The sequence below is a fragment of the Budorcas taxicolor genome, chromosome 11, assembly GCF_023091745.1.
Source record: "Budorcas taxicolor isolate Tak-1 chromosome 11, Takin1.1, whole genome shotgun sequence".
Lineage (NCBI taxonomy): Eukaryota > Metazoa > Chordata > Mammalia > Artiodactyla > Bovidae > Budorcas > Budorcas taxicolor.
In genome coordinates, this window is record NC_068920.1 from 31,385,256 (window position 1) to 31,409,140 (window position 23,885).

Here is a 23,885-nt window from a genome sequence, read left to right on the forward strand (position 1 = left end):
AAATCATTTATCATGTAGCAAGTGCCTGCTCTCATCCTTCCCTAGGCTTCTTATCTCTTTTTAATTCTCTGTAGCATCTAATTACCCTGACGTGTATACTTATGAATTTGTGCATTGTGTGAGACTGTAGAATTTCTTTTGCTCAGTCTTGCTTCCTACACCTAATATGCTGCCTGATACAATATATATTCAATGACTATCTCTTAAATAAGTGAGTAGGTAAATAAAAACTGAGCAAATAATGACACATAGTTGAGTGCAGAACATGGTTATGGGGCTATAAATTCCTGAGGGAAAACCATGCAGACCATTTATTAGAGTGAAGGGATAAAAATCTTAATCAGAGTCAGATATAAGCCTCATTAATCTCAGTGGTGCTGCCAGCAGTCTTTAAATAACTTGCTCCCAAAGGTTTTCTTCAGCGCCAGCCTCACTTCTTTATTCCTAAGAGTGTATATCAGTGGATTCAGCACTGGAGTGACTGCACTATAGACGATGGCCACCATCTGGTCCTGAGTCATGGAAGTGGCTGAGGCAGGACGAATGTACGTGAAGCCTACAGGTCCATAGAAAAGACACACCACCGTGAAATGGGAGGCACAAGTGGACAAAGCTTTGTGGAGTATTCTGCAGGACTTATGCTTGAGCAGAAGGGAGCAAATAATGTACAAGTAGGAGAGAAGAGTCAGGAAGAAAGCTCCCATAGATACGCTGCCTGTGACAACAGAGAGAAGCCATTGGTTGAGCAGTGTGTTACTGCAGGCCAGTTCCAAGAGGGGCTTGACATCACAGAAGAAGTGATTGAGCTCTTGAGAGCGGCAAAAGTTCAGGCGTGCAGTCATGACAGAATGTACCAGAGCATTAAAGATGCTGGTGATCCAGGCCACGGCTGCCAAGAGAATACATACCTTGGGGTTCATGATGACAGGGTAACAAAGTGGGCTGCAGATGGCAGCGAAGCGATCAAAAGCCATAACAGCCAGTAAGATAGCCTCTGTGCTTCCCAAAAAGTGGAAGAAGTATAGCTGAGTGATACAGCCCAGGAAAGATATGGCCCTGCGAGCGGAGAGGAGGTTTATAAGGACTTTGGGCAATGTCACTGAAGAGTAGCAGATATCCAGGCAAGAAAGGTTTCCCAGGAAAAAATACATGGGGGAATGCAGTTTGGGTTCCAAAATCGCAATCACTAATATAGCTCCGTTTCCAACCAAGTTTATCAAGTAAATGATTAAGAAAATCACAAAGAAGAAAGGCTGCAGCTGCTGAACACTGGTCAGGCCAAGTAACAGAAACTCATTTACTGTAGTGACATTCTCCATTGCTTTGGGGAGCAAATGTAATGATGACAGTGAGTTAGTTTTTTTGAATTTTACACTGTGGGAATTAAGTGAAGCAAGTTTATTATTTGGAAAAGCCAAACGGTGAGCTCCAGTGTGGAGAATATTTAGAAGTGGTAAGTAAACAGCTTTACCACTCCTAAATATGAGTCAAACATCTTTTTACCACTTCAGAATTTATCATGTACTAATAAAAACAGCTTATAATGAGTAAGTCAGATATAGATAAAAGACACTTTTTTAAAGCATAAAATGTAAAACATGATTATATCTTATTTACAACATTAGAATTAGAGGTTAGAAAAAAAATTAGAGGCTAGAAAAATTTAAAACATACAAAGGAAATAATTGTTCAGCTTATGATTCTCGGTTCTGGCAGTAAAAGTGATATAGCCTAGTGAGGATTTCTTCTTTTCTCCTAAGATATTTTAAAGCCTCAGGAAATTAACGCATCCTTCCTAGAAGCCTAAACTTTCAGCAAAACTAAGAAACATAAAATCCAGAATCTTCAAATATTGTGTTTAAGCAGAGGGAATAAAAACAGCAGTTAGCATCAGTAGTCACAAGACTGCAGCACAGTGGTGGGTTTGTGTGTGTAGTTGAGAAAAACTTGAAAGAGTAAAAAGTGTTAACAGGAAGAGAATTTTGAAAACATTCCCGATTTTTCAGGCCTAGGAAAAAATGCCCTACCTTTATTGGGAATTTCTACGAGAGGAGGAGAATTAGAACAAAATAAAGCATAAGCATTGAAAGAGAACGGAAAAATATATATTAAATGCTTTGCCATTTGTAAAAAATAATCACCACCTTATTAACAGAAGAGGGAGCCCTTGAATTGAGGAATGGAAAAACCACCTGGTATACCCCCTCCCTGGTGGCTCAGATGGTAAAGAATCTGCCTGCAGTGTGGGAAAGATCCCCTAGAGAAGGGAATGGCAACCCACTCCAGTATTCTTGCCTGGAGGGTACCATGGACAGAGGAGCCTGGTGGGCTACAGTCCATGGGGTCGCAAAGAGTCAGACATGACTGAGCGATTGAGCAGCAGCCTACCCACCCTCACTCACACTAACATTCCCCTGCAAACAATTGGTCCAGAATATCACAACCCAATGTAAGCTCCCAATAAAATAGTTTCAAAAGTTGACAGAAATAATGAAGAGTACAGTTCACAATCCTAATAGAAGTTTTTCTATGGGCTTCCCTCCTAGCTCAGTTGATAAAGAATCTGCCTGCCATGCAGAAGACATGGGTTTGATTCCTGGATCTGAAGGATTCCCTGGAGAAGGAAATGGCAACCCACTCCAGAATTCTTGCCTGGAGAATCCCATGGACAGAAGGGCCTTGCGGGCTACAGTCCATGGGGTTGCAAGAGTCAGACATGACTGAGTGACTTTCACTTCTACTTTCACTTCACTCACTAATAGAAGTTTTTAACATCTCTCTCTCTCTCTATGCCTTATAGAAGAGAAAGCAAAAAAAAAAAAAGTAAGAATATAAAAATATGAAAAACATAATTTTCAAATTTGATTGATATATATAAACAGCTCAGTAAGAAAAGAATTTACACCCACAGAAAAAGAGCAAAATACAAATGGAGAGAATTTATCACTACACTAAACATATACACTAAAGGAAGTTCTCTAGTCAGTAAGAAAATATCCTAGGCAGAAGAATGGAAATGCAAAAAGAAGTGAAGAATATCAGAATGGGTATGTGTCTGTATACATGTAAGGAAAAACTGACCCATTAAAAGTGAAAAATTGACCCACTAAAAGTGAAAAATGACTATACAAGGCAATAATGACTATGACTTGTGGATGTTAATACTATGTAGAATACACAAATGGAAAAAGAAAAGAATTCACATTATTTTTAATGGCACATTAAACATTTACAAAATCAAGATAGATTGAGGGTTTTTTTTTCAGCATCAAAAATTTTAATAGATTGAGTCATTCAAAGAATATGATTTGAATATGGTAAATTTTTTAAAAAGTAAGAAAAAGATATCCAAAAATGCACTAAATGCTTGAAATAAAGCAACACACAGCTAAATAATTCATAGATGAAGGGAAAATCCAAATAGATTTTCTTTAATATTTTAACCAAACCATAATGAAGATGAGACATAACAAAACTTTTAGTATGTAGTTAAAGAAATAAACAGAGAGATTTTATGTCTTGAATTCATATCTTAAAAAGAAGAAATATTAAAAATCAGAACTCTAAAGTGGTATTTCAAAAAACGAAATGAATGAATGAATAAAACCAGCACCTCAAATCTAAAGAAAGCAAAAGAAAGGAAATAATGAAATTAATAACATAAATCATTAAAATAGAAAAGAAAAGTGAGTAGAGAAAAGTCAATAAAGTGAAAACTTAGTTATTTGAAAAGATTGTAAAAGTGATAAACTCCTGTAAGGCTTAAAGAGAGAGTGCTCAAAGTATCAATTTAAAAGGTAATATCGCAATGGATATTATCAATGTCAAAAATTATAGAAGATCTTTATGAGCAAATTTATGCCAATAAATTTAACAATCTAGATGACATTTACAAATTACTTCCAAACAAAAGTAAATTATTAAAACTAACAGTAAAAGAAAGAAAATTTGAATAGTTTGATATCTATATAGGAAACTGTAGCTGCTATTTAAGACCTTCCCCAAAAGAAAATGCCAAATCCAGATTTCTACCAAATAGTTAATGAAGAAATAATAATTTACACATAGTCTCCTAAAGAAAGAAAAAAAGAATACTTCTCAACTTCTTTTATAAGGCTAACATAACCTTGATGAAAGTAGTGAAAGTCACTCAATCATATCTGACTCTTTGTGACCCTATGGACTATACATTCCATGGAATTCTCCAGGCCAGAATACTGGAGTGGGTAGCGGTTCCCTTCTCCAGGTATCTTCCCAACCTGGGTCTCCCTCATTGCAGGCAGATTCTTTCTTACTTCCCACAAGGGAAGCCCAAAGCCCCCCCAAAAAGAATACTCTCAACTTCTTTTATAAGGCTAGAATGACCTTGATACCAATACTTGAAAAAGGACTTAACAGAAAGGAGATGTGCAGATTACCCTGTTTCATGACTACAGATGCAAAATTCCTTTCTCACTGTCTCTTATGTGACTCTGTGCAAATCACTATCATCACTCATTTGAATTATTCGAATGATCTTATTTCCACTCTTGTCCTGTCTCCTATTCTCAAGGCAGCATCCGGGATTATTCTGTTAAATATGTCTAATGATTTAACCTTCCAGTTCTACTCTATCCCTGGATTACTCAGCCACATTGATCTCTATGTTGTTCCTAAAGCACTGACTACATTCTCGTCTCAAGGTCTGTGCACCAGCTCTCCACTTATATGAAGCATTCTTATACTTAATAAATTCACGTTTAATTCCCACATCTCTTTCAGACCTTTGCCCTACAGCTACACCCTCATCGTGAATTTCTGATTGTTTTGTTCAGTCCTGTACTAAGTCCTGTACAACTCTTTGTGACCTGATGGGCTGCAACATGCCAGGCTCCTCTGTCCTCCACTATCTCCTGGAATTTGCTCAAATTCAGGTCCATTGAGTTAGTGATTCTGTCTAACCATCTCATCCTCTGTCACCCTCTTCTCTTGCCCTCCATCTTTCCCAGCATCAGGGTCTTTCCCAGTGAGTCAGCTCTTCACATCAGGTGGCCAAATTATTGTAGCTTTAGCTTCAGCAACAGTCCTTCTAGTGAAGAGTCAGGGTTAATTTCCTTTAGGATTGACTGATTTGATCTCCTTTCTGTCCAAGGGACTCTCAAGAGTCTTCTCCAGATTAAATTACAAAAAAAAAAAAAGAGCATATCCTTTCTTACTATGTTGTTATCAATGGCACTTATCTTAATCTGCTGTACTGGATTTTATTAAATATGTTTTACAGTGTCAAACACACACACAAAACTATTGTCTATTTTATTCACTACTGCAACCCAGCACCTAAAACAGTGTCTGGAACATTTTTTTGGTGCTCTCTCTATACTTACTGAATTAGCTACTGGATTGTGATTACCTGTTCAATCATTATCAGCTACAAAAAACTATCCTCAAAAGGTCAGATTTGTCTTCTTTTGAACATTCTCACCTACAATCTATCCATACTATTCTCCTGAATGTGATGCTACACTCACAAAAGATTCTTTCAGTTTATCAGAGGACATGGCAACATAGAAAGTGAGCAATGAATATCTGTGATTAAGTAAATAACTTTTAGCCATATAGGACCAGTTTTAGCAATTCGTTTTTGTCATGGACTGTTCTCAAAGACACTTGTGATTCTTAATGATTAATTGCTGTCTATAAACAGTATTTAAAATTTAAGAAGTTACATTATTGGTGAAAGAAAACAAAAATCTAGGAGCTGCACTCCATGAATACGGATATAGAAGAAATATTCTAAATGGAGTTGGTAGAGAAGATGATTAATCTCAGGAGTCATAAATATAATTGAAGGACATTATTACCTATGCATATATCAGAAACTGGGGATGTACTCAAGTGAAAATATTAATACTTAAGTAAGTACTTCATACAAGAGTTTTGAAAATTATTATATTTTTCCTGGATAATAGCACCATCCATCTTCCACTAAAAATCATACTATTGCAAATTTATGTAATTATATAAACAGTAGGTAAAATCTAACATATTGTTTGACTAGAACTAGAACCTGTCATTTTTGTATAATTAATTTTGACATATATTAAGGTATTACTCATGTAATTTTTTTCTCTACTTCACTTTCTTCTTCTCTTTATATTTTCTCTAATTCTCGGTAACACACACACCCACCTACACACACCCACACCCATACCCACACACCACTAAACAGATATAGGCACTCAGACATTTAATTAAAACGTAGATTTAACTTGATTACAATGAGAGTCTACCCTAAAACAAATAACAAACAACCAAAACAAAAAACAAAAATGTACACACACATAGACTGAGAAATTCAAAGCTTTACTTGCTAATGATTTGTGCCGTGAACCCACTTGCTCTTCCACTCTGTAATTTTCACATCTTAGATTCAAAGAATTTTCCCCATTTACTTTCACTTGCTTTTTCCAATTATATTAATGCCCTTTCTTCAGAAAATTATTCCTCTAATCTAAGCTCACTTTTCTTCTCTTTACTCTCAGCCAATTTGTCCTGCACATCTGTCTTTACATACTTTATAATAAAATCAAATTTTGGCTCAAAAGGATATCCAAAAATCAGAGATCAGCTGTGTTTACTGTCTACCTGAATAAGATCATCAGAGATAGTTCCAGCTGTTCAAAACTCTTACACCCATTTTATTGCAAGCAACCTCTATCTAGATGTGAGACTGAATCTCAGCAAATCCATCTTTTGTTTGAGAGAACAAACAGGCTAAATCCTGTATAAACCTCCCTGGGGGTATCTGGACATTAATGTCTTGGGATTTTCTCTCTAGGGACTTATTTTCTCCATATTTCTCTTCTATAAGTATCAATTTATACCCTTCTTTGGTGTGCTTGTGAAGTCACTAGATTAATTCTTTAATAGTAAATTTGGGGCAGAGCCTTTGGTTGATCATGAGCGAAAGGGAGTGATGAGAATATAAAAGAGAAGAGCTAGCTCTATCCTTCAAAAGTCTAACACCTTGTAAATGCAAAAAAAAGTGATATCAGTTAGAGCAATATAATGAAAACTAAAAATATGAATTATAAACTGAATTCCACAGATACAGAAAAGGGAAGGATTTGGGGAAATGATAAACAAACAGGAAAGAATAAACAATGGGAATAAGTTTGTTTAATTTACATTTTTATGTATGGGATCTTTGAAGTATTGCAAAAAGTCTAAGGTTATTGTTTGTACTTTTATGATAAATATCCTTTCTGAAGATAAGAGAAATTATATATTTTCTGTTTTCTTTCTTTCTCTTTTTTGGTCACATTATGTGGCTTACAGAATCTTAGTTCCCTGACACCAGGGATTGAACCCAGGCCACAGCAGTGAAAGCGCTGAATTCTAACCACTGGTGCTATGCTTAGTTGCTAAGTCATGTCTGACTCCTTGCAACCCCATGGACTGTAGCTTGTCAAGCTCTTCTGTCCATGGAATTCTCCAGGCCAGAATACTGGAGTGGATAGCCTTTCCCTACTCCAGAGGATCTCCCCTACCCAGGGATCAAACCCAGGTCTCCCACATTGCAGTTGGATTCTTTACCAGCTGAGCCACCGGGAAAGTACAATAAATGTAAGAAGGACAGTGACAAAGGAAGACAACTTTTAGATAAATGCTGAAAGTTAGAGAACCACAAGTCAATGGATAGTTAGTTCACCATAAGACAAAACAAAATTTAAGAACAATAAATTAACTGAAAAATATATTTGATATGTTTGAATACATTTGGGATTCCCTGGTGGCTCAGACGGTAAAGTCCGCCTGCAGTGTGGGAGACCTGAGTTTGATCCCTGGGTTGGGAAGATCCCCTGGAGAAGGAAATGGCAATTCACTCCAGTATTCTTGCCTGGAAAATCCCATGGAGAGAGGAGCCTGGCAGGCTAAATCCTTAGGGTCGCAGAGTTGGACATGATTGAGCAACTTCAGTTCACTATATTTGATATGGAGGTTAAAATACCAAAAAAAGTGTGCACAAGTAGAGACAAGCACATCGTAGTTTTACTTATGCTCAAAAGACTCAAATTAACTTTTTATTTAGATATAGTTTCAAATGTATAGAACATACAGACGCATTTCAGGAATAAGAAGAGAACCCCCCAAATCCATTAATCCTTTACCCAGGTTAATCTATTGTTAACATTTTGTCCCATTTATCATTGAAATCAGTACTGCTAGCAAGAAAAAACAGATTGCATGGGTAAGACAGATAATTTTCTATATTTATCATGAGAGAAAAAGAAACACTACACTTCGAGGGAAATGAAGTTTGAAAGTTGCTACTTTTTCTCCCACAGCTCTCAGGGCCTTTCTGATATCCTTATTCCTTAAAGTATAAATGATGGGGTTTAGCATAGGGGTCACCACACTGTACAGTACTGAGATCAGCCGGTCCTTTGCCAATGAGTAAGATGAGATGGGCCGCACGTATGTGAAGATGGAGCTGCCATAGTAGAGAAGGACAATGACCAGGTGGGAGGCACAGGTAGAAAAGGCCTTTTGCCTCCCCTCTGAGGAGCGGATCCTCAAGATGGTGGAGATAATGTAGAGGTAGGAAAGGATGATAGCTAGGAAAGGAGCCCATCCAATGAAGACCCCAACGATGAGTAACACCAACTCATTGACAGAAGTGTCCCCACAAGACAAGATCAGCAAAGGGGGGATGTCACAGAAGAAATAATTAATCTCGTTGTTGCCACAGAAAGGCAGGCGGAACGTCAGTACTGTGTGCACCACTGAGTTGAGGAAACCACCAGTCCAGCAGGAGGCTGCTAACTGGCTGTATAGGACCTTGTTCATAATAACCGAATACCTTAAAGGTTTACAGATTGCAATGTAACGATCATATGCCATGGCTGCCAGGAGGAGACATTCTACCCCCACAAAGAAAAGGAATGCAAAAAGTTGAGCCACACAGCCCCCGTAGGAAATACTCTTCTTCTTTGATAGGAGATGCACCATCATCTGGGGGACATTAGTGGTGGTATAACAGATATCAAGAAAGGCCAGATTCCTTAAAAAAAAATACATGGGGGTATAGAGTCGTATATCAACCAATGTTATCCAAATAATGAAAATATTTCCTCCCAGGGTACAGAGATAGATCATAAGAAATGTGGTAAAGAATAAAAGCTGCACATCGTTTAAGTCAGAGAATCCTAAGATGATAAATTCAGACAGAGTGTAATTTTCTCCTTCCATGATGTTTTCTCTCGGAAATTGAGAAAGAAGCAGTACAGATTGCAGTATTCATGTGCTGCAACAGCAGTAATCTACAAAACAAGAACATATAACTTTATAGATGAAATAATCATCAGAAAATATCAGGAAAAAACACTCAAATTTAGAATCCATGACAAGTTACAGTGCTGTACTGCAATCATCACATAAGGCTTCGACACACACATTTAAACTTTTCCTATAGGACCCATCTCTTACAGAATATCAGCAACACCTTTACAGGAAAAAGTAAATATTTTAAAAGTCTATGTGCAGCATAAGACCTATTTATGTAAATAGGTCTTGGCAAGCCCGTTTCCTAACACCTTGTTGTGTCTTAGAGATGACTGGTGAATATCCATCACATAATTTGTTTCAAGAGTTGTGGGGTTATTTGAGTTTCTCTTTGTGATGCCTCCTTGTCTTCCTTGCACACTTAGAGATTGGTTTTTATGGTTTTTACTTAAGTTATAGTTTAAGAAAATGAAAGTGGAATAGAAAATTCCAAAAACAAGATAGTTCCAGAATGCGATACCATGTACTTTGATAAAACTTTATCTTAAAAAACAATAGTTGACACTAGTAAGCATATCCTGGAACAGACTCTTACAAACCATGACACTAAGACTTGAAGATGACACTGTTATCAATGGAATTAGTTATTGAAACCACTCTCCAGTGCTCTAAATTTTGTCATACAATTTCCCTGGTGGTCCAGTGATTAGGACTTGGAGTTTTCATTGCTATTAAAGTAAGACCAAGAAAATAAATAAAAATTTTAAATAATAATTTTGTCTCATTTTAACCTCAAATATCGTGATGGTGGTGGTTTAGTCACTAAGTCCTGTATCTGCATTCAGAGCAGGAAATTTAAAAGTCAAAAACTTCTCTCTCTTTAACTGGTATGGTCACCAACAACAACCTTAGCCGATAAGAGAAAACTTGAAACAAACAAGAGAACACATCTCACAACAAGTCAGAATACCTGGGTTCCCTCCTCAGTTCTACAATCCACTAGATGTTTAAACATGGGAAGATCATTTTAATTTTCTGATTCCCTGTTGAGTCATATGTGATGTGAAAGTCGCTCAGTCATATCCAACTGTTTGCAACTCTGCGGCCTATACAATCCACAGAATTCTCTAGGCCAGAGTACTGGAGTGGGTAGCCGTTCCCTTCTCCAGGGAATCCCATCCTTCCCAACCCAGGGATTGAACCCAGGTCTCTTGCATTGCAGGCAGATTCTTTACCAGCTGAGCCACAGGGGAAGCCCTGAGTCATATGTAAAATTATTATATACTCTCTGTCTCCAAAATTCCAGAAAAACATTTATGTATTATGATGTAAAAGTAACAGTTTTAGTTTGACCAGTGATCCATTCTGATTGCTTAGAATGATGAAGAAACAAAAATGTTTAAAAATCAATTTCTCATCAATGGTTTTGGCAATGTGATATCACAATTAACAATCTCAGTATATTATCCTATCCTATAGCATACTTAATTTACTGAGATCATTAATTGTGATATCACATTGCCAAAACCATTGATAAGAAATTGATTTTTAAACATTTTTTTTGTTTCTTCATCATTCTAAGCAATCAGCACAGAGAAGGAGATGGCACCCCACTCCAGTACTCTTGCCTGGAAAATCCCATGGATGGAGGAGCCTGGTGGGCTGCAGTCCATGGGGTCATGAAGAGTTGGACACAACTCAGCGACTTCCCTTTCACTTTTCACTTTCATGCATTGGAGAAGGAAATGGCAACCCACTCCAGTGTTCTTGCCTGGAGAATCCCAGGGACAGGGGAGCCTGGTGGGCTTCTGTCTATGGGGTCACACAGAGTTGGACACGACTGAAGTGACTTAGCAGCAGCAGCAGCAGCATGATCATAGCATATTACAACTCAAAGAGTAAATTTGAAATAAAACACTGAGCAAAATATTGCTGAGACAGCACTGGCTTTGATGGGACACTAGCCCATTGTCCTTTCCCATTTCTGTCTTTTTCCAGATTCATGAAATGTTTGAATTACTCCAACTCAGATACTTATGACAAAGATCAAATTTATAAACATTTCCACACAAAATAAAGGATAATTTAAAACTTGGATCTGTTGGACATGGGATAAAATTTTGTATATATTATATGCTTAAAATTGTCAAAATAAAAAAATAGTAAAAAAAAAAATGGGTAAGAAAGCAACATAGTATCCATGGTAATAATCAGTAACTTTTAATTTCTAATTATTTAGTTTTATTTCTATTATATAGTTTTCTCCTCCTAGGTTGGCCAAACTGTTTCCAAAACACATCCTAGAAATATGTTTTGGTTTAAGCCCCAAAGAACAAACATCAAGGAAATATTAATGAAAATGAGATTAAGACTGAGAGTCTTATTTCAAAAAATCATGAGATTAAATACACTTAGTAAATGTAAATTATTTTATTTCTATTTAATTTCCTGGTACCCATGCATCATTCCAGTATCATGAAAAATAAGCTTTCCATGAAGAAAATCCCTCGTGAGCTAGTCTAGAGGTGGCAGTACTTGGCTGAATTCTGTCTCAGTGGAGAACTGAATGGAAGACAGAGAAATAGTAATCCCAAGAGTTCAGTACTAGAACTAAGATAAAATATAAACCGGCTTTCAGAATTCCTATTAATATTAAAGTGAAGGATTTAATATGAATTCATTTATACAACAAACCTTTCTGTGGATCATCTGATCATTGTATCCAGTATACAAATAAGAAACTTTTGTTTTGGAAAAGCTCCATTTTGGAGAATGCTTTGTTTGGTGTTACTTGACCCTATGTTGCTGTTTTTAATAGAGTGTTCAGATAAGCGAAGGAAAAACTCTACAATAGAGTATGTCCCTTTAATTAATGAATCCTCTAGAGATGATAACACTGTACATATTAAGTGAAAAATCATGAAAAAGGTAGAAATCTTGATAAAACCTTTTTTTTAGGGTTTTATCTGCTGTACCACCGCTATCCATCTCCTCTCTTACATTGAAATCAAAGTCGGGACTAAGCATGGCTATTTATATAATCAGTGAGCAATACTGAGTCTAAGGCATGGTACTTGGTGCTGAAAATTCAATGCAGTATTTTGGACCATCTCTTATGGAATATACAGAATGGGAATTCCAGCTCCAATTGGGAAGGAGCCTTTAAAAGTCATCTAGTCTGGCCACTGAAATACCCTATACAGATATTTTGCTGTGCTGTTCTTTGTTGCTCAGTCATGTCTGACTCTTTCCAACTCCATGGACTGTCACCCACCAGGCTCCTCTGTCCATGGGGATTCTCCAGGCAAGAATACTGGAGTGGGTTGCCATGCCCTCCTCCAGGGGATCGTCTCAACCCAGCGATTGAACCCAGTCTCTGGCATTGCAGGATCATTGTTTGCCATCTGAGCCACTGGGGAAGCCTTATATTTTGCAAGGTGATAATCCAATCTAAAATTGTATACTGTATTGATGGGAGATGTAAACTCTGTAAAGGGAGGCTATTCCATCTTTAGACAAATCCAAGTATTAGAAAAAATTTTGATCATTGTGGGTTTTTTTGGCTGAGCCACGTTTTAGTTGTGGCATGTGGGATCTTTAGTTGCAGCATGTAGTATCTAGTTCCCTGACCAGGGATCAAACCCTGGCCCCCTGCATTAGGAACAAGGACTTTTAGCCACTGGATCATCAGGGAAGTCCCTGGTCACTGTGTTTTATTACTGGAAGAATTGTTACACCTACCAGCTGTGTGAACACAAAAAATGCAGCTATTCCACCCACTTAGTAGCTCTGTGACCATGAATGAATTATAAAGCTCTTCCTCCCTAAATGAAAATAATGATATCTTCCTCATCAGAAAATTGTGACATTAAATGAAGTAATGCATTTAGCACTTAACCTAGTGTGTAGTATATAAAAATAACAACGAATGATATATATTATTATTGTTATTTCACATATTTGGTTTTAGGTCTGAATTCTGAAACCACAGGTAAAGTTTGGTCTTTCTTCTTCATGAAGGACTTTGCTATATGAAACTTTTGACTCTGGACTAAAATATATTTTGTCTTTGTTTCTCACATAATATGGATTTGATAATAATCATTTATGCCAAACCATGCCGAACTCTTTTATCATCCAGTAGGACTTTTACCTTTTCACTGTCATGGACTGAATGACGTGTCTCTTATTAAAACAACTCACAATATTGGCGGAACAGATGAATCAAACACTTTGGAGAGCCCAGGACCTTTCCTGTAGCTAAAAAATGACATTGCTGAAGGAAGCTACACAGTTTACAGACACTTGAGCTGCCCCACACACCCAGAGACAGGATGGACATCTTATTGTCTCCTACAGGTAAAGCTCCATGAGATCTTTGATTTCCTTTTTCTTAACTATTCCCTACTGTTTTCCAAAAAGGGTGATTGAAGAAAAACAATAAATCTAAGTATCAGGCTGAAATAAGAAGTAGGGAGATGGGGGAAAAGGAGGCAGAAGAAGAGGAGAATAAGAACAAAAAGAAAAACACTTACTTGTAATAGAAAAGAGAACATGAGAATAGATGTTCAAATTCGAATTCCCAAAACCTGGTATGAGGCTTCTTTTATGGACTCTTGGAGTGACAGACTTCTTGTCCCTGGAGTTTTTATGCTGTTAGAAACATTTAGCAAGAGCCCAGCATCCCTAATTAAATGCCAATGCTCTGGGTGTTACAGAAGCAGGATGTGCTGCTTTAGGGAGTTGAAACAGAAAAGTCTCGGATAAATGGTAATCCTTCATGGTGATTTCGTAAGAGCGCTCCTCAGAAGAGACTGACTTAGGAGACTTTTAAGACTTTAGACATTCCTGTTCCAATCATGTTTATTTGCTACCACTATCCAACTGGCAATGAAAACAAATTGAGGTCCCCATAAGTTTTGAACATTTTTAGGATCACACAGAATGAAGGTCCAAGACTCTTTTTCTCTCACTCGGGTATCTGGCCTAATCTCACCTTCAAATTAAAAATATCTTCACTTCAGCTGGTAAACACTCATCCATCTTTGCTTGAATACAGATCATGAAGGATGAAATTTAAGGTTAAGAAATTATGGCTTGTCTTCTAAGTAGCTGGGAATCAGTTAAGACTTTAAATGAAAAGAGTGATGGGTGTAGGGGGGAACACAACAATAGAAAATTAATCCAAGGATTCTATGCAGATTTTTCCTAAATATAAATTCTAGAGGCAAAAAAAAAAAATCATTTGGAAGTTAATGCAATGATATAGTTGTGAAGTTAAGAAAGCTTGATTGTGAGGTGTAAGTGATGATACTAAAAAGCAAAGAAAAGGATAAAAATCAAAATCACTGTGAAGAAAAAAAAAATGTACATTTTGTGGTCATGTTTATTTTTCAGCCAAAGGGGAAAGAAAAATTAAAAAGAGCTAAAGGTTAAAGCTTGGGTGAGGAAATTTGGAGAATGATAAAGTTATTGTCATAAAAAGGCATTCAGAGAAAAAGCTTATTTTGGCAAAGAAATGAATTTTAAACGACTCATGTTTTCTGGTCTATCAGGGCACTGAGATTAAATGAAAAATGTGTATAAGACATGAGCACAGTGATTATCACAGAGTGCTGAACAAATGTTAGCTCTTATTATTAATATTATTTTTCAAGCAGAAATCTCTAAAGAATGTTTTAATATATTAAACTGATACTCAAGAGTTAGATAATAACAATTCATGTTATGTGGAAGAAGATAACATTTGACTCATGAAACTAATGAAGATTACATAGCATGAAATAAAAAAACAAAGATCCAGATATCAAATTTTTGTTGACACCAAAATTTAGGGCATGAGAAAGAAAAATAAAGACAAAACTTATAGGTAAGGACAAAAGCCATGTAGACAACAAAATTGACTTCCAGGTAACACACTTATCTCAGAAATGATTTTATTCTTTCATACTCAGTATTTTTAATGGTCAAATAAAAATTAACCAATAAATAACAAAATTAATTTAAAGGAGAGACTAAAATTTTTTAATTTATCTAAGAGAAAAATGTTAATTTTCAACATACAGTGTTTGTATCTTATCCTTAGTTCAACTTGGTCTTTTTTTCTTTTTAAATTAATTTTTATTGGAGTACAGTTGCTTTACAGCAAAATGAATCAGTCATACATACACATAAACATATATCCCCTCCTTTTTGGACTTCCTTCCCATTCAGGTCATCTAGAAAAATAGTATAGATGATCTTATTTGCAAAACAAGAAAGGCTGGCTTAATATTTGCAGACTTGTGACTCCGACCATAAAGCGCCTGCCTACACTGAGGGAGACCTGGGTTCGATCCCTGGATCGGGAAGATCCTCTGGAGAAGGAAATGTAACCCACTCCAGTACTCTTGCCTGGAAAATCCCATGGACAGAGGAGCCCAGTAGGCTACAGTCCATGGGGTCACAAAGAGTCGGACACAACTGAGTGACTTCACTTCCTGATAGCTCAGCTGGTAAAGAATCTGCCTGCAATGCAAGAGACCCTGGTTCAGTTCCTGGGTCGGGAAGATCTCCTGGAAAAGGGATAGGCTACCCACTCCAGTATTCTCAGGCTTCCCTTACGCCTCAGATGGTAAAGAATCTGCCTGTAATGTGGGAGACCAGGGATTGATCCCAGGGTTGGGAAGATCCCCTGGAGGAGGGCATGCTTCAGTACTCTAGAGTGGAGAATCCCATGGACAGAGAAGCCCAGGAGGCTACAATTCATAGGTTTTCAAAAAGTCGGACATGGCTGAAGCAACTGATCATGCATGCAAGGTGTTCACAGCTAGCCTACCAAGGGGGACCTCTGAGGTTGTGGTAGCCCACCTGGCTGGCTGTTGGTTGCCACACCAGGGTTATGGTTTCTGACTAGACCACATCTCTGCCCCTCATATACATCTTGATATGGCCTTTTATTTATATCTTTAGTTGTATAAAATCTGTTCTGCTAGTCTTTGGTCTGTTTTCAGAGATAACTGTCTTATAAACAGTTGTAGTTTTGGTGTGTTCATGGGAGGAGGTGAATTCAGGAACTTCCTACTCCACCATCTTGATCTGGAATCAAGAATGGGTGATATTTTAAAGTATTCAATTTTTTGTGATTCACTTTGAATCCTAGTTTCACAATGTATTGGTATAAGTTTGGAAATTTGTTAAAATCATTTGAGCCTTGGGTTTTTGTGCTCCATGATTTTAATATCCTCAAATTAAATAATCTGACACAGGTAAAGAACTCAGAACAATAACTTACACATAAAATGAATACACAATAAATATTATCTTTATATAATATTTGCAACATATTACATAGCAAGGAACTCCTGAAAAGCAACAAAAATGAAAAATTGATAGAAAGATGGATAAAGGATATTGTCCCTGACTCACAATGGATAAAATTAGCTTCATTTCCCTTTCCCATTCATTATCTCCCATGCGTTATCAAGGTGGCATTGGGGTCACTGGTGCTTCTGTCATGTCCAGTGCTGTGGCACATGTGGAAGCTGCCACTATAGTTGGGGGGTTGGGGGCCCAAGTCATGGATGCCTCCACAGCTGGAGGGGTGGGGTCACAGAGCTCACTGTTGATGCCCATTAACTTTGGCTCTGAGTGCCCCTGTGGTTGGAAAGTCAGAGTCATGGGCACCACCTGCTACTATTGGGTTCTCTGGGGCTTTGTGATTAGCTGCTGTGGCCAGTGGGCAAGAGGTGTGCTGGGATTGCAGGCACCATTTCTGCTGTTTCTCAATTTTGCCTCCTTTATGGGATCCAGTACACCCTCTTTTAGATGAAAAGATGTATGGAATTCTCTGACATCCTGGTGTGTTTGGCAGAGGCACCTTGTTGAGCTGTGGGTGTTTTACTGGTTATAAGTTGAAGGGGAGAGATACAAGGAGCATCTCACTCTGCCATGATGCTAATGTGATTCTCATTCCTTAACTCATATTACTAATTTTCTTTTCATCATATACACCAGTTTTCTTTTCATCATATACACCAAAGAGTATTTCCAAGATAATTTCCAAACTGAAAAAGTGAATTTATACCTCTGTCCTAGGAAATGAAGGGACATTGAATAGCCACTGAAATCCTATTGCTGTCTATAATTCTGAAATGAAGGGACAAAAGCAGTAAAGAAAATAGGAAGAATTAAAAAAAACAAAACAACAACAAATGGAACTAAAGAAAAGAATTCCCCAAGCTTACCTCATCATGTTGTATGTGTGAAAAACATTCTCTTTCTTCTTACAGCAATTCTTTTCCATACCCAGGAGACATTCTCCCCTAGGATTTTCTTGTGTAGAAATATGTAACCCATAAAAAGGCAGGCAAATTTTCAAAAAGGGAAGAAACAACATCTCAAAATAAAGAGCTTATATTACAATCTCAGCAAGAACCATCCTTTCAAATATTTTTCTACTGTTTATTATCATTAAGAGTGTCAACCCAAAAAGCTTTCTTACCTATGAACCTGAATACTCAATCAGGTAAGAGGATAAAATAAAAGATAGACCGGGAAGTTGCCCATATTTTCTATCTCTTTGTAAGGCTGTCTGCTTGCTAGTATGAAAATTAAATACCCAGTATTAAGAGCTGATTTCCTGTCTTATGATGGACTCCTCATTGTGTTTGTGGATTATGAAAGCACTTTACTCCCCACAGTTGTATTGCCATGGCACATACCTCATTCAATGCTCCTGCTTTTCTAGACATTCTTCAGATTGAATCTTTAATAACTAAATAGTGAAAGAAATAATTTAGAACAGAGGAACCTAATTGTTAATTTTCTTTAGAAATTAGGAAAGTTGTGTGTGTGTGTATGTGTGTGTGTGTTGTGTTTTGTTTATTCCCAGAATAATTTTTGATAATATTTTTCAGGTTGGTCAGAAAACCAAGATGATATTTGGCATATCATTTTTATTTTAAACAGTGATGATAAAATTATTTAAATATGCAAAATATACATGGCTATCAAAAAATCTACTGAGTTATTTGAAATAGCCCTTTTTGAAGATGTATAGAGATCACATAATTTTCTCAATTTTTCTTTCAAAGATAAACCTAAATCTCTATGATTTCCCTCAAAGTGTTTCCCAGTCCATTCACTTTTTTTACTCTAGTCAAATCATTTTCTTTTGCCCTCAGTTATTTCTCAAAATTGAACTATCCACCTCTCCAATATCTGCATCTCTCTTCAAATTTCCTTACAGCTCTTACTTTTTCCTCGGTGCTTTCTTATCTATAAGTTTTCTACCCACCTTTGCGTCTTCCCTCACAATATGCAAGGGTTAATTCATTACATCAGCAAATAAAAGGAACAAGGAGGGAGCAATTTTATGTAATTATATCTACTTTTGTCAGTACCTGAAGGAAAACAATATACTTTGTAAATAATAGAGGAAAAAAAGATTCAAAACGTTTCCTGCCTTTCAGTAAATAGGGCAAATATAGTCAAATATCAAACTTCACTACAGCTAATTTCCTTACAATTCCTTAAGAGTGTTACCCTTCACTAAAGAAAAGACTTCAGTCCCACCAATGAAATTAAAATTAATGCTTTCCTGTAGTAGAAAACAAGAATTTTATTTAATAGAAAAGTCAAAAGAGAAAACAGGATTTTCAAGTGAGAGAAATTTGTGACAATTTGGGAGAGAGTTGATATAAAGCACATAGACTTGGCCAGTGACACACTGACAGAACTGTTAGGGGAAGCATGCTGACTGAAACTGCTCACCCTGGCCAGGCACCATAGTAACCATTTGCCTGAGTTGTTTTACGCCAGGAGGTCCTGATAAGGAACATGGAACTAATAAGCCTCCACCAACTGGAAGAGTTCAGGAAAGGTCAAAAGGAGACACCACATATCCGACCACCTCCCAGAATCCTTCTCACTGGCATCCATTTTGGCTGAACAAGGTGTACACCACCAGGAAGGACTCTGAGTCAGAATGATTGGCTAAAGACAACCCAGAAACTAATCCCATCACCATAAAACCCGGGACTACAGAGCCACATGGCAGAGCTGTTCTCCTGGGTTCCCTTACCCTGCTGCTCTCCAGCCGGGTGCCCTTTCCCAACAAATCTCTTGCTTTGTCAGCACATGTGTCTCCTCAGACAATTCATTTCTGAGTGTTAGACAAGAGCCCAGTTTTGGGCCCTGGAAGGGGTCCGCCTTCCTGCAACAGAATGAGAAGTGAAGAAGGTAAATTGCACTTGGGGTAGAATATTCCTTAATATTTGAAGGGCATATTTATTGCAGACAAAATGAAAATGGAACTTCAGAAAGCAGATCATTCAGAGAACATAAGATTTTAAGAGGGTTGAACTCATACATACTTCAAAGAGAGGTCACTGTGAGGTATAATAAGGAAGTAGTGAGCTCATTTGAGGAAGAATTTTTCTTATCCAGGGATTTGGCAATTTGGGAAATGAAAGAGAGTCCCAGGGCAACTAGAGAGAAGAAGCATAATAACATTTGTCATCAAAGTAATAATTTGGGGATCCTGTTTTGACAAAATTTATATTTACATATAAATTTATATTTTCTCAGGTTGTAGGAAAAAACTAAGCTCACCATCACATAAAGCAGTAGTAAAATTTCAAATATACCTCTTGCTAATGTCTGATTAATGTGGTCTTATTTCTTAGTTGGGATTTCCCTGGTACTCAGCTGGTGAAGAATCTGCCTGCAACGCAGGAGTCCCCGGTTCAATTCCTGGGTTGGGAAGATCCCCTGGAGGGAGGCATGGCAACCCCCTCCAGTATTCTTGCCTGGAGAATCCGCATGGACACAGGAGCGTGGCGGGCTACAGTCCATGGGGGTCACAAAGAGTCTGACACGACTGAGGGACTAAGTACAGCACAGTGCATTTCTTACCCCAGTAAGGTTTTATGACTTTTCCAAGTGTGAGAGTCAGAAAGAGATCAGTATAAGGACACCACTAGCTCCACTAACATTCTAAGAAGAGGCAAAGTTATTACTATTATTTGAAAAACCATTTTAGTTTTTTAAAAAAGAATTTGCAGTTGTAATGTTTTCATCCCTGTCAATTGTTTTAAATTTAAAATACTTATGATAGCTTATTAGGTATAGAGACAGCAGTGTGGTGGAATACTTGAAAAGTTGCTTCCTATTAGAGTTAACTTAGGGAGATAAAAGAAAAGTTGTACAAGAATGCAGAGTTCACAACCAGAGAACATAGCAGGCTGCAGTGTACTCTGAATTACTGGGAGAAAAAAACACTAATGACAAAGCTTGTAAAGAAAATAAATGTTTGCCTTATAGACCATAAGTGATAAGTGGCTTTAATATTTAATAATCTAATAGTCCAAATATGGCACCACCTCTGATTTTGGATTGTATAGAACAGTAACACTATTCCTTAAAGCATTTGTCTCAGCAAGAAATCCTGGGCTGGAAGAACTGGTTCTCATTAAAGATTGTCTTCCTCTATTATCTTGTCTTTTTTTAAAGTGATGCTGAACCAAACTTCAATCACTGAATTCCTTCTCTTGGGAATAACAGACATCCAGGAACTGCAGTCTTTTCTCTTTGTTATTATTCTTATAATTTACTTTCTCAGTTTGGCTGGAAATGGAGCCATCCTGATAGTTGTCATCTCTGATCCAAGACTTCATTCTCCTATGTATTTTTTCCTGGGAAACCTGTCATGTCTAGATATCTGCTACTCCACGGTGACTCTGCCAAAGATGCTGGAGAACTTTCTCTCTACACACAAAGCAATTTCTTTCTTGGGATGCATAAGCCAGCTTCACTTCTTCCACTTCCTAGGCAGCACAGAGGTCATGTTGTTGGCTGTGATGGCCTTTGATCGCTATGTAGCTATCTGCAAGCCACTTCGTTACACTGTTATCATGAATCATCAGGTCTGTACCCAGATGGCTGTCACTGTCTGGATCATTGGGTTTTTTCATGCCTTGCTGCACTCAGTAATGACATCTCGTTTAAACTTCTATGGTCCCAACCACATCCATCACTTCTTCTGTGATGTTAAGCCATTGCTCAAGCTGGCCTGTGGGAACACTGAGCTCAATGAGTGGCTACTTCATACTGTCACAGAGACCATTGCCATGGGCTCATTCTTTCTAACCCTTCTCTCCTATTTCTACATTATTATCTATCTTTTCCTCAAGACTCATTCTTGTAGCATGCTTCGTAAAGCACTGTCTACTTGTGCCTCCACTTCATGGTAGTTGTTCTTTTATTTGGTCTGTTTTTTTCATTTACATTCATCCTGCCTCAGGTAGCTCCATGGACCAGGACCGGACTGTTGCCATTATGTACAGTGTGGTCTCTCCTGTACTAAATCCACTGATTTATACCTTGAGGAACAAGGAAGTAAAAGGGGCCTTGAAGAGGGTGATCAGAAGGAGGCCCTGACTTGAGAAAGTCTAGAGAACTCTTAGAGGTATAAATAAACAAACAATGAGACAGTTGAGATGTGAAATAATACTGCTACTCAAAATTGCTTGCCATATATTTACTTTGCCAACAAAGGTCTGTCTAGTCAAAGCTATGGTTTTTCCAGTAGTCATGAATGGATGTGAGAGCTGGACCATAAAGAAAGCTGAGTCCTGAAGAATTGATGCTTTTGAACTGTGGTGTTGGAGAAGACTCTTGAAGGCCCCTTGGACTGCAAGGAGATCAAACTAGTCAATCTTAAAGGAATATTCATTGAATATTTATTGTAAGGACCGATGCTGAAGCTGAAACTCCAATACTATGGCCACTTGATGCAAAGAACTGACTTGTTGGAAAAGACCTTGATGCTGGGAAAGATTGAAGGCAGGAGAAGAAGGGGACGACAGAGAATGAGATGGTTGGATGCATCACTGACTCGAAGGACATGAGTTTTGAGCAAGCTTTGGGAGTTGGTGATGGACAGGGAAGCTGGCGTGTTGCAGTCCATGGGGTCACAAAGAGTTGGATACTGCTGAGCGATTGAACTGAACTGAAATATGTATATAATGGAGGGAATAGTTTAAAGGAAAAATAACTGGGAAAGTCTAGTCTAGGGCTCAACAATACATCTTAGGTAATAGAAAGAGATTGAGCAAATGGAATCCTAGCCATGGAAGTCTAGTGCTGAATTTCTTTTTGAGATATTAGTTGATAAAATTGATTTGTATATGTATTATAATAGCTCTTCTCTGAATTTAGTTATAGAAATATGCTTCTATTGCCCATGTAGTGTGTAAATAGGTTGTTTTTAAGCCTATCTGTATGATCCCTCCATATTAGCACATTTTAATGTGAGAAGTAAAATTATGACACTTTCAGATTTGAAGATTTTAATTTAGGGGGCATAATTACTCAGAAAAGTAAATGTTAATTCACATGATTGAAGGAGAATTTTTAAGAGGTAGTCATGATTTCTTGTTATCCAAGCAAAGAAGCAAAATAGTAATTAAAGAAAATGACATTGTAATCATGAATTACAATGAAGCTGAAATTCCAATACTTTGGCCACCTGATGCAAGAGCTGACTCATTTGAAAAGACCCTGATGCTGGGAAAGATTGAAGGTGGGAGAAGGGGATGACAGAGGATGGCATCACCGACTCAATGGACATGAGTTTGGTAAACTCCGGGAGTTGGTGATGGACAGGGAGGCCTGGCATGCTGCAGTCCATGGGTTTGCAAAGAGTTGGACACAACAGAGCGACTGAACTGAACTGAATCATGAATTAACAGAAAACAAACAATGGTTCATCTAAGGAGTGTGGGAAATGCTATTTTCAGAGATTTTTGGAAGTCATTGGCCAAACTGTCAATGATTACTGTGAAATGTATTTAAAATGCAGGCAGGTTGAAAAAGCATCTCAAGAATATCTTTTCCTTATTTGTGGATTATTTTTTCACTCAACTTCTGGTCATGGAAAATGTTGATTTATAGAATTTCCCCCCTTTTTTGTTTTGTTTTCCTACTCTATTTCAACAAACTGTAATGCACTGTAATATGATGTAATACAGAATAAATAGTAAGAATAAACAAAATTAGTTTTCTTTCCCTTGTACTCATGTTCAGTCACAACTCATTGCTACTTCATGGACTGTAGCCTGCCAGGCTCCTCTCTCCTTGGAATTCTCCAGGCAAGAATACTAGAGTAGGTTTCCATTCCTCCTCCTTCTTCCCCTTTCTTGGCAACAACTTTATACTAAGTAGAAACAATGAGGCCATAATTTCTGAGATGTTTCTGCAGCTAATAGTAAAGACACAGTATGTTCCTTGGTGTCTCAGTATCTAGAAGTGGCTGTTAGCCCACTGATACAGTATCAGCATTTATAACTATTCAGATACACACATGGGGCTTCCCAGGTGGTTCAGTGGGTAAACACCCTGCCATCAATGCAGGAGATGCCAGAGACGTAGGTTCAATTCCTGGGTCAGGAAGATGCCCCCGGAGGAGGGCACGCAACCCACTCCAGTATTGTTGCCTGGAAAATCCCATGGATAGAGGAGCCTGATGGCCTCCAGTCCATGGAGTTGCAAACAGTCATACATGACTGAAGTGACTGAGCATAGATATACACATAAGCAAGACTATGAAAGTTATTTTGAACTGTTGGATTGACCATTCA

The 23,885-nt window shown here is 37.6% G+C and overlaps 3 protein-coding genes across 3 annotated transcripts; 1 reads left to right on the forward strand and 2 right to left on the reverse strand.

Annotated features, from left to right (window-relative positions):
* Positions 1-368: 368 nt before the first annotated feature.
* LOC128056259 (olfactory receptor 12D3) lies at positions 369-1,319 on the reverse strand. Its single transcript, XM_052648972.1, has one exon. The coding sequence runs from the start codon at positions 1,317-1,319 to the stop codon at positions 369-371; it is 951 nt and encodes a 316-aa protein (XP_052504932.1).
* Positions 1,320-8,256: 6,937 nt separating this feature from the next.
* Positions 8,257-9,231, reverse strand: LOC128055574 (olfactory receptor 5V1-like). The gene has a single exon (XM_052648184.1). It carries the CDS (start codon positions 9,229-9,231, stop codon positions 8,257-8,259), a length of 975 nt encoding a protein of 324 aa, XP_052504144.1.
* An 11,528-nt stretch (positions 9,232-20,759) lies between these two features.
* Positions 20,760-21,684, forward strand: LOC128056222 (olfactory receptor 12D1-like). The gene is given in 3 exon segments (XM_052648913.1): positions 20,760-21,480; positions 21,483-21,512; positions 21,515-21,684. Coding segments are annotated over 3 exon segments (921 nt in total).
* Positions 21,685-23,885: the final 2,201 nt, after the last annotated feature.

What these genes read in the sequence shown, in the direction of transcription:
- LOC128056259 (XM_052648972.1), bottom strand. Translation starts at nt 1,319, where the DNA reads ATGGAGAATGTCACTACAGTAAATGAGTTTCTGTTACTTGGCCTGACC.
- LOC128055574 (XM_052648184.1), bottom strand. Translation starts at nt 9,231, where the DNA reads ATGGAAGGAGAAAATTACACTCTGTCTGAATTTATCATCTTAGGATTC.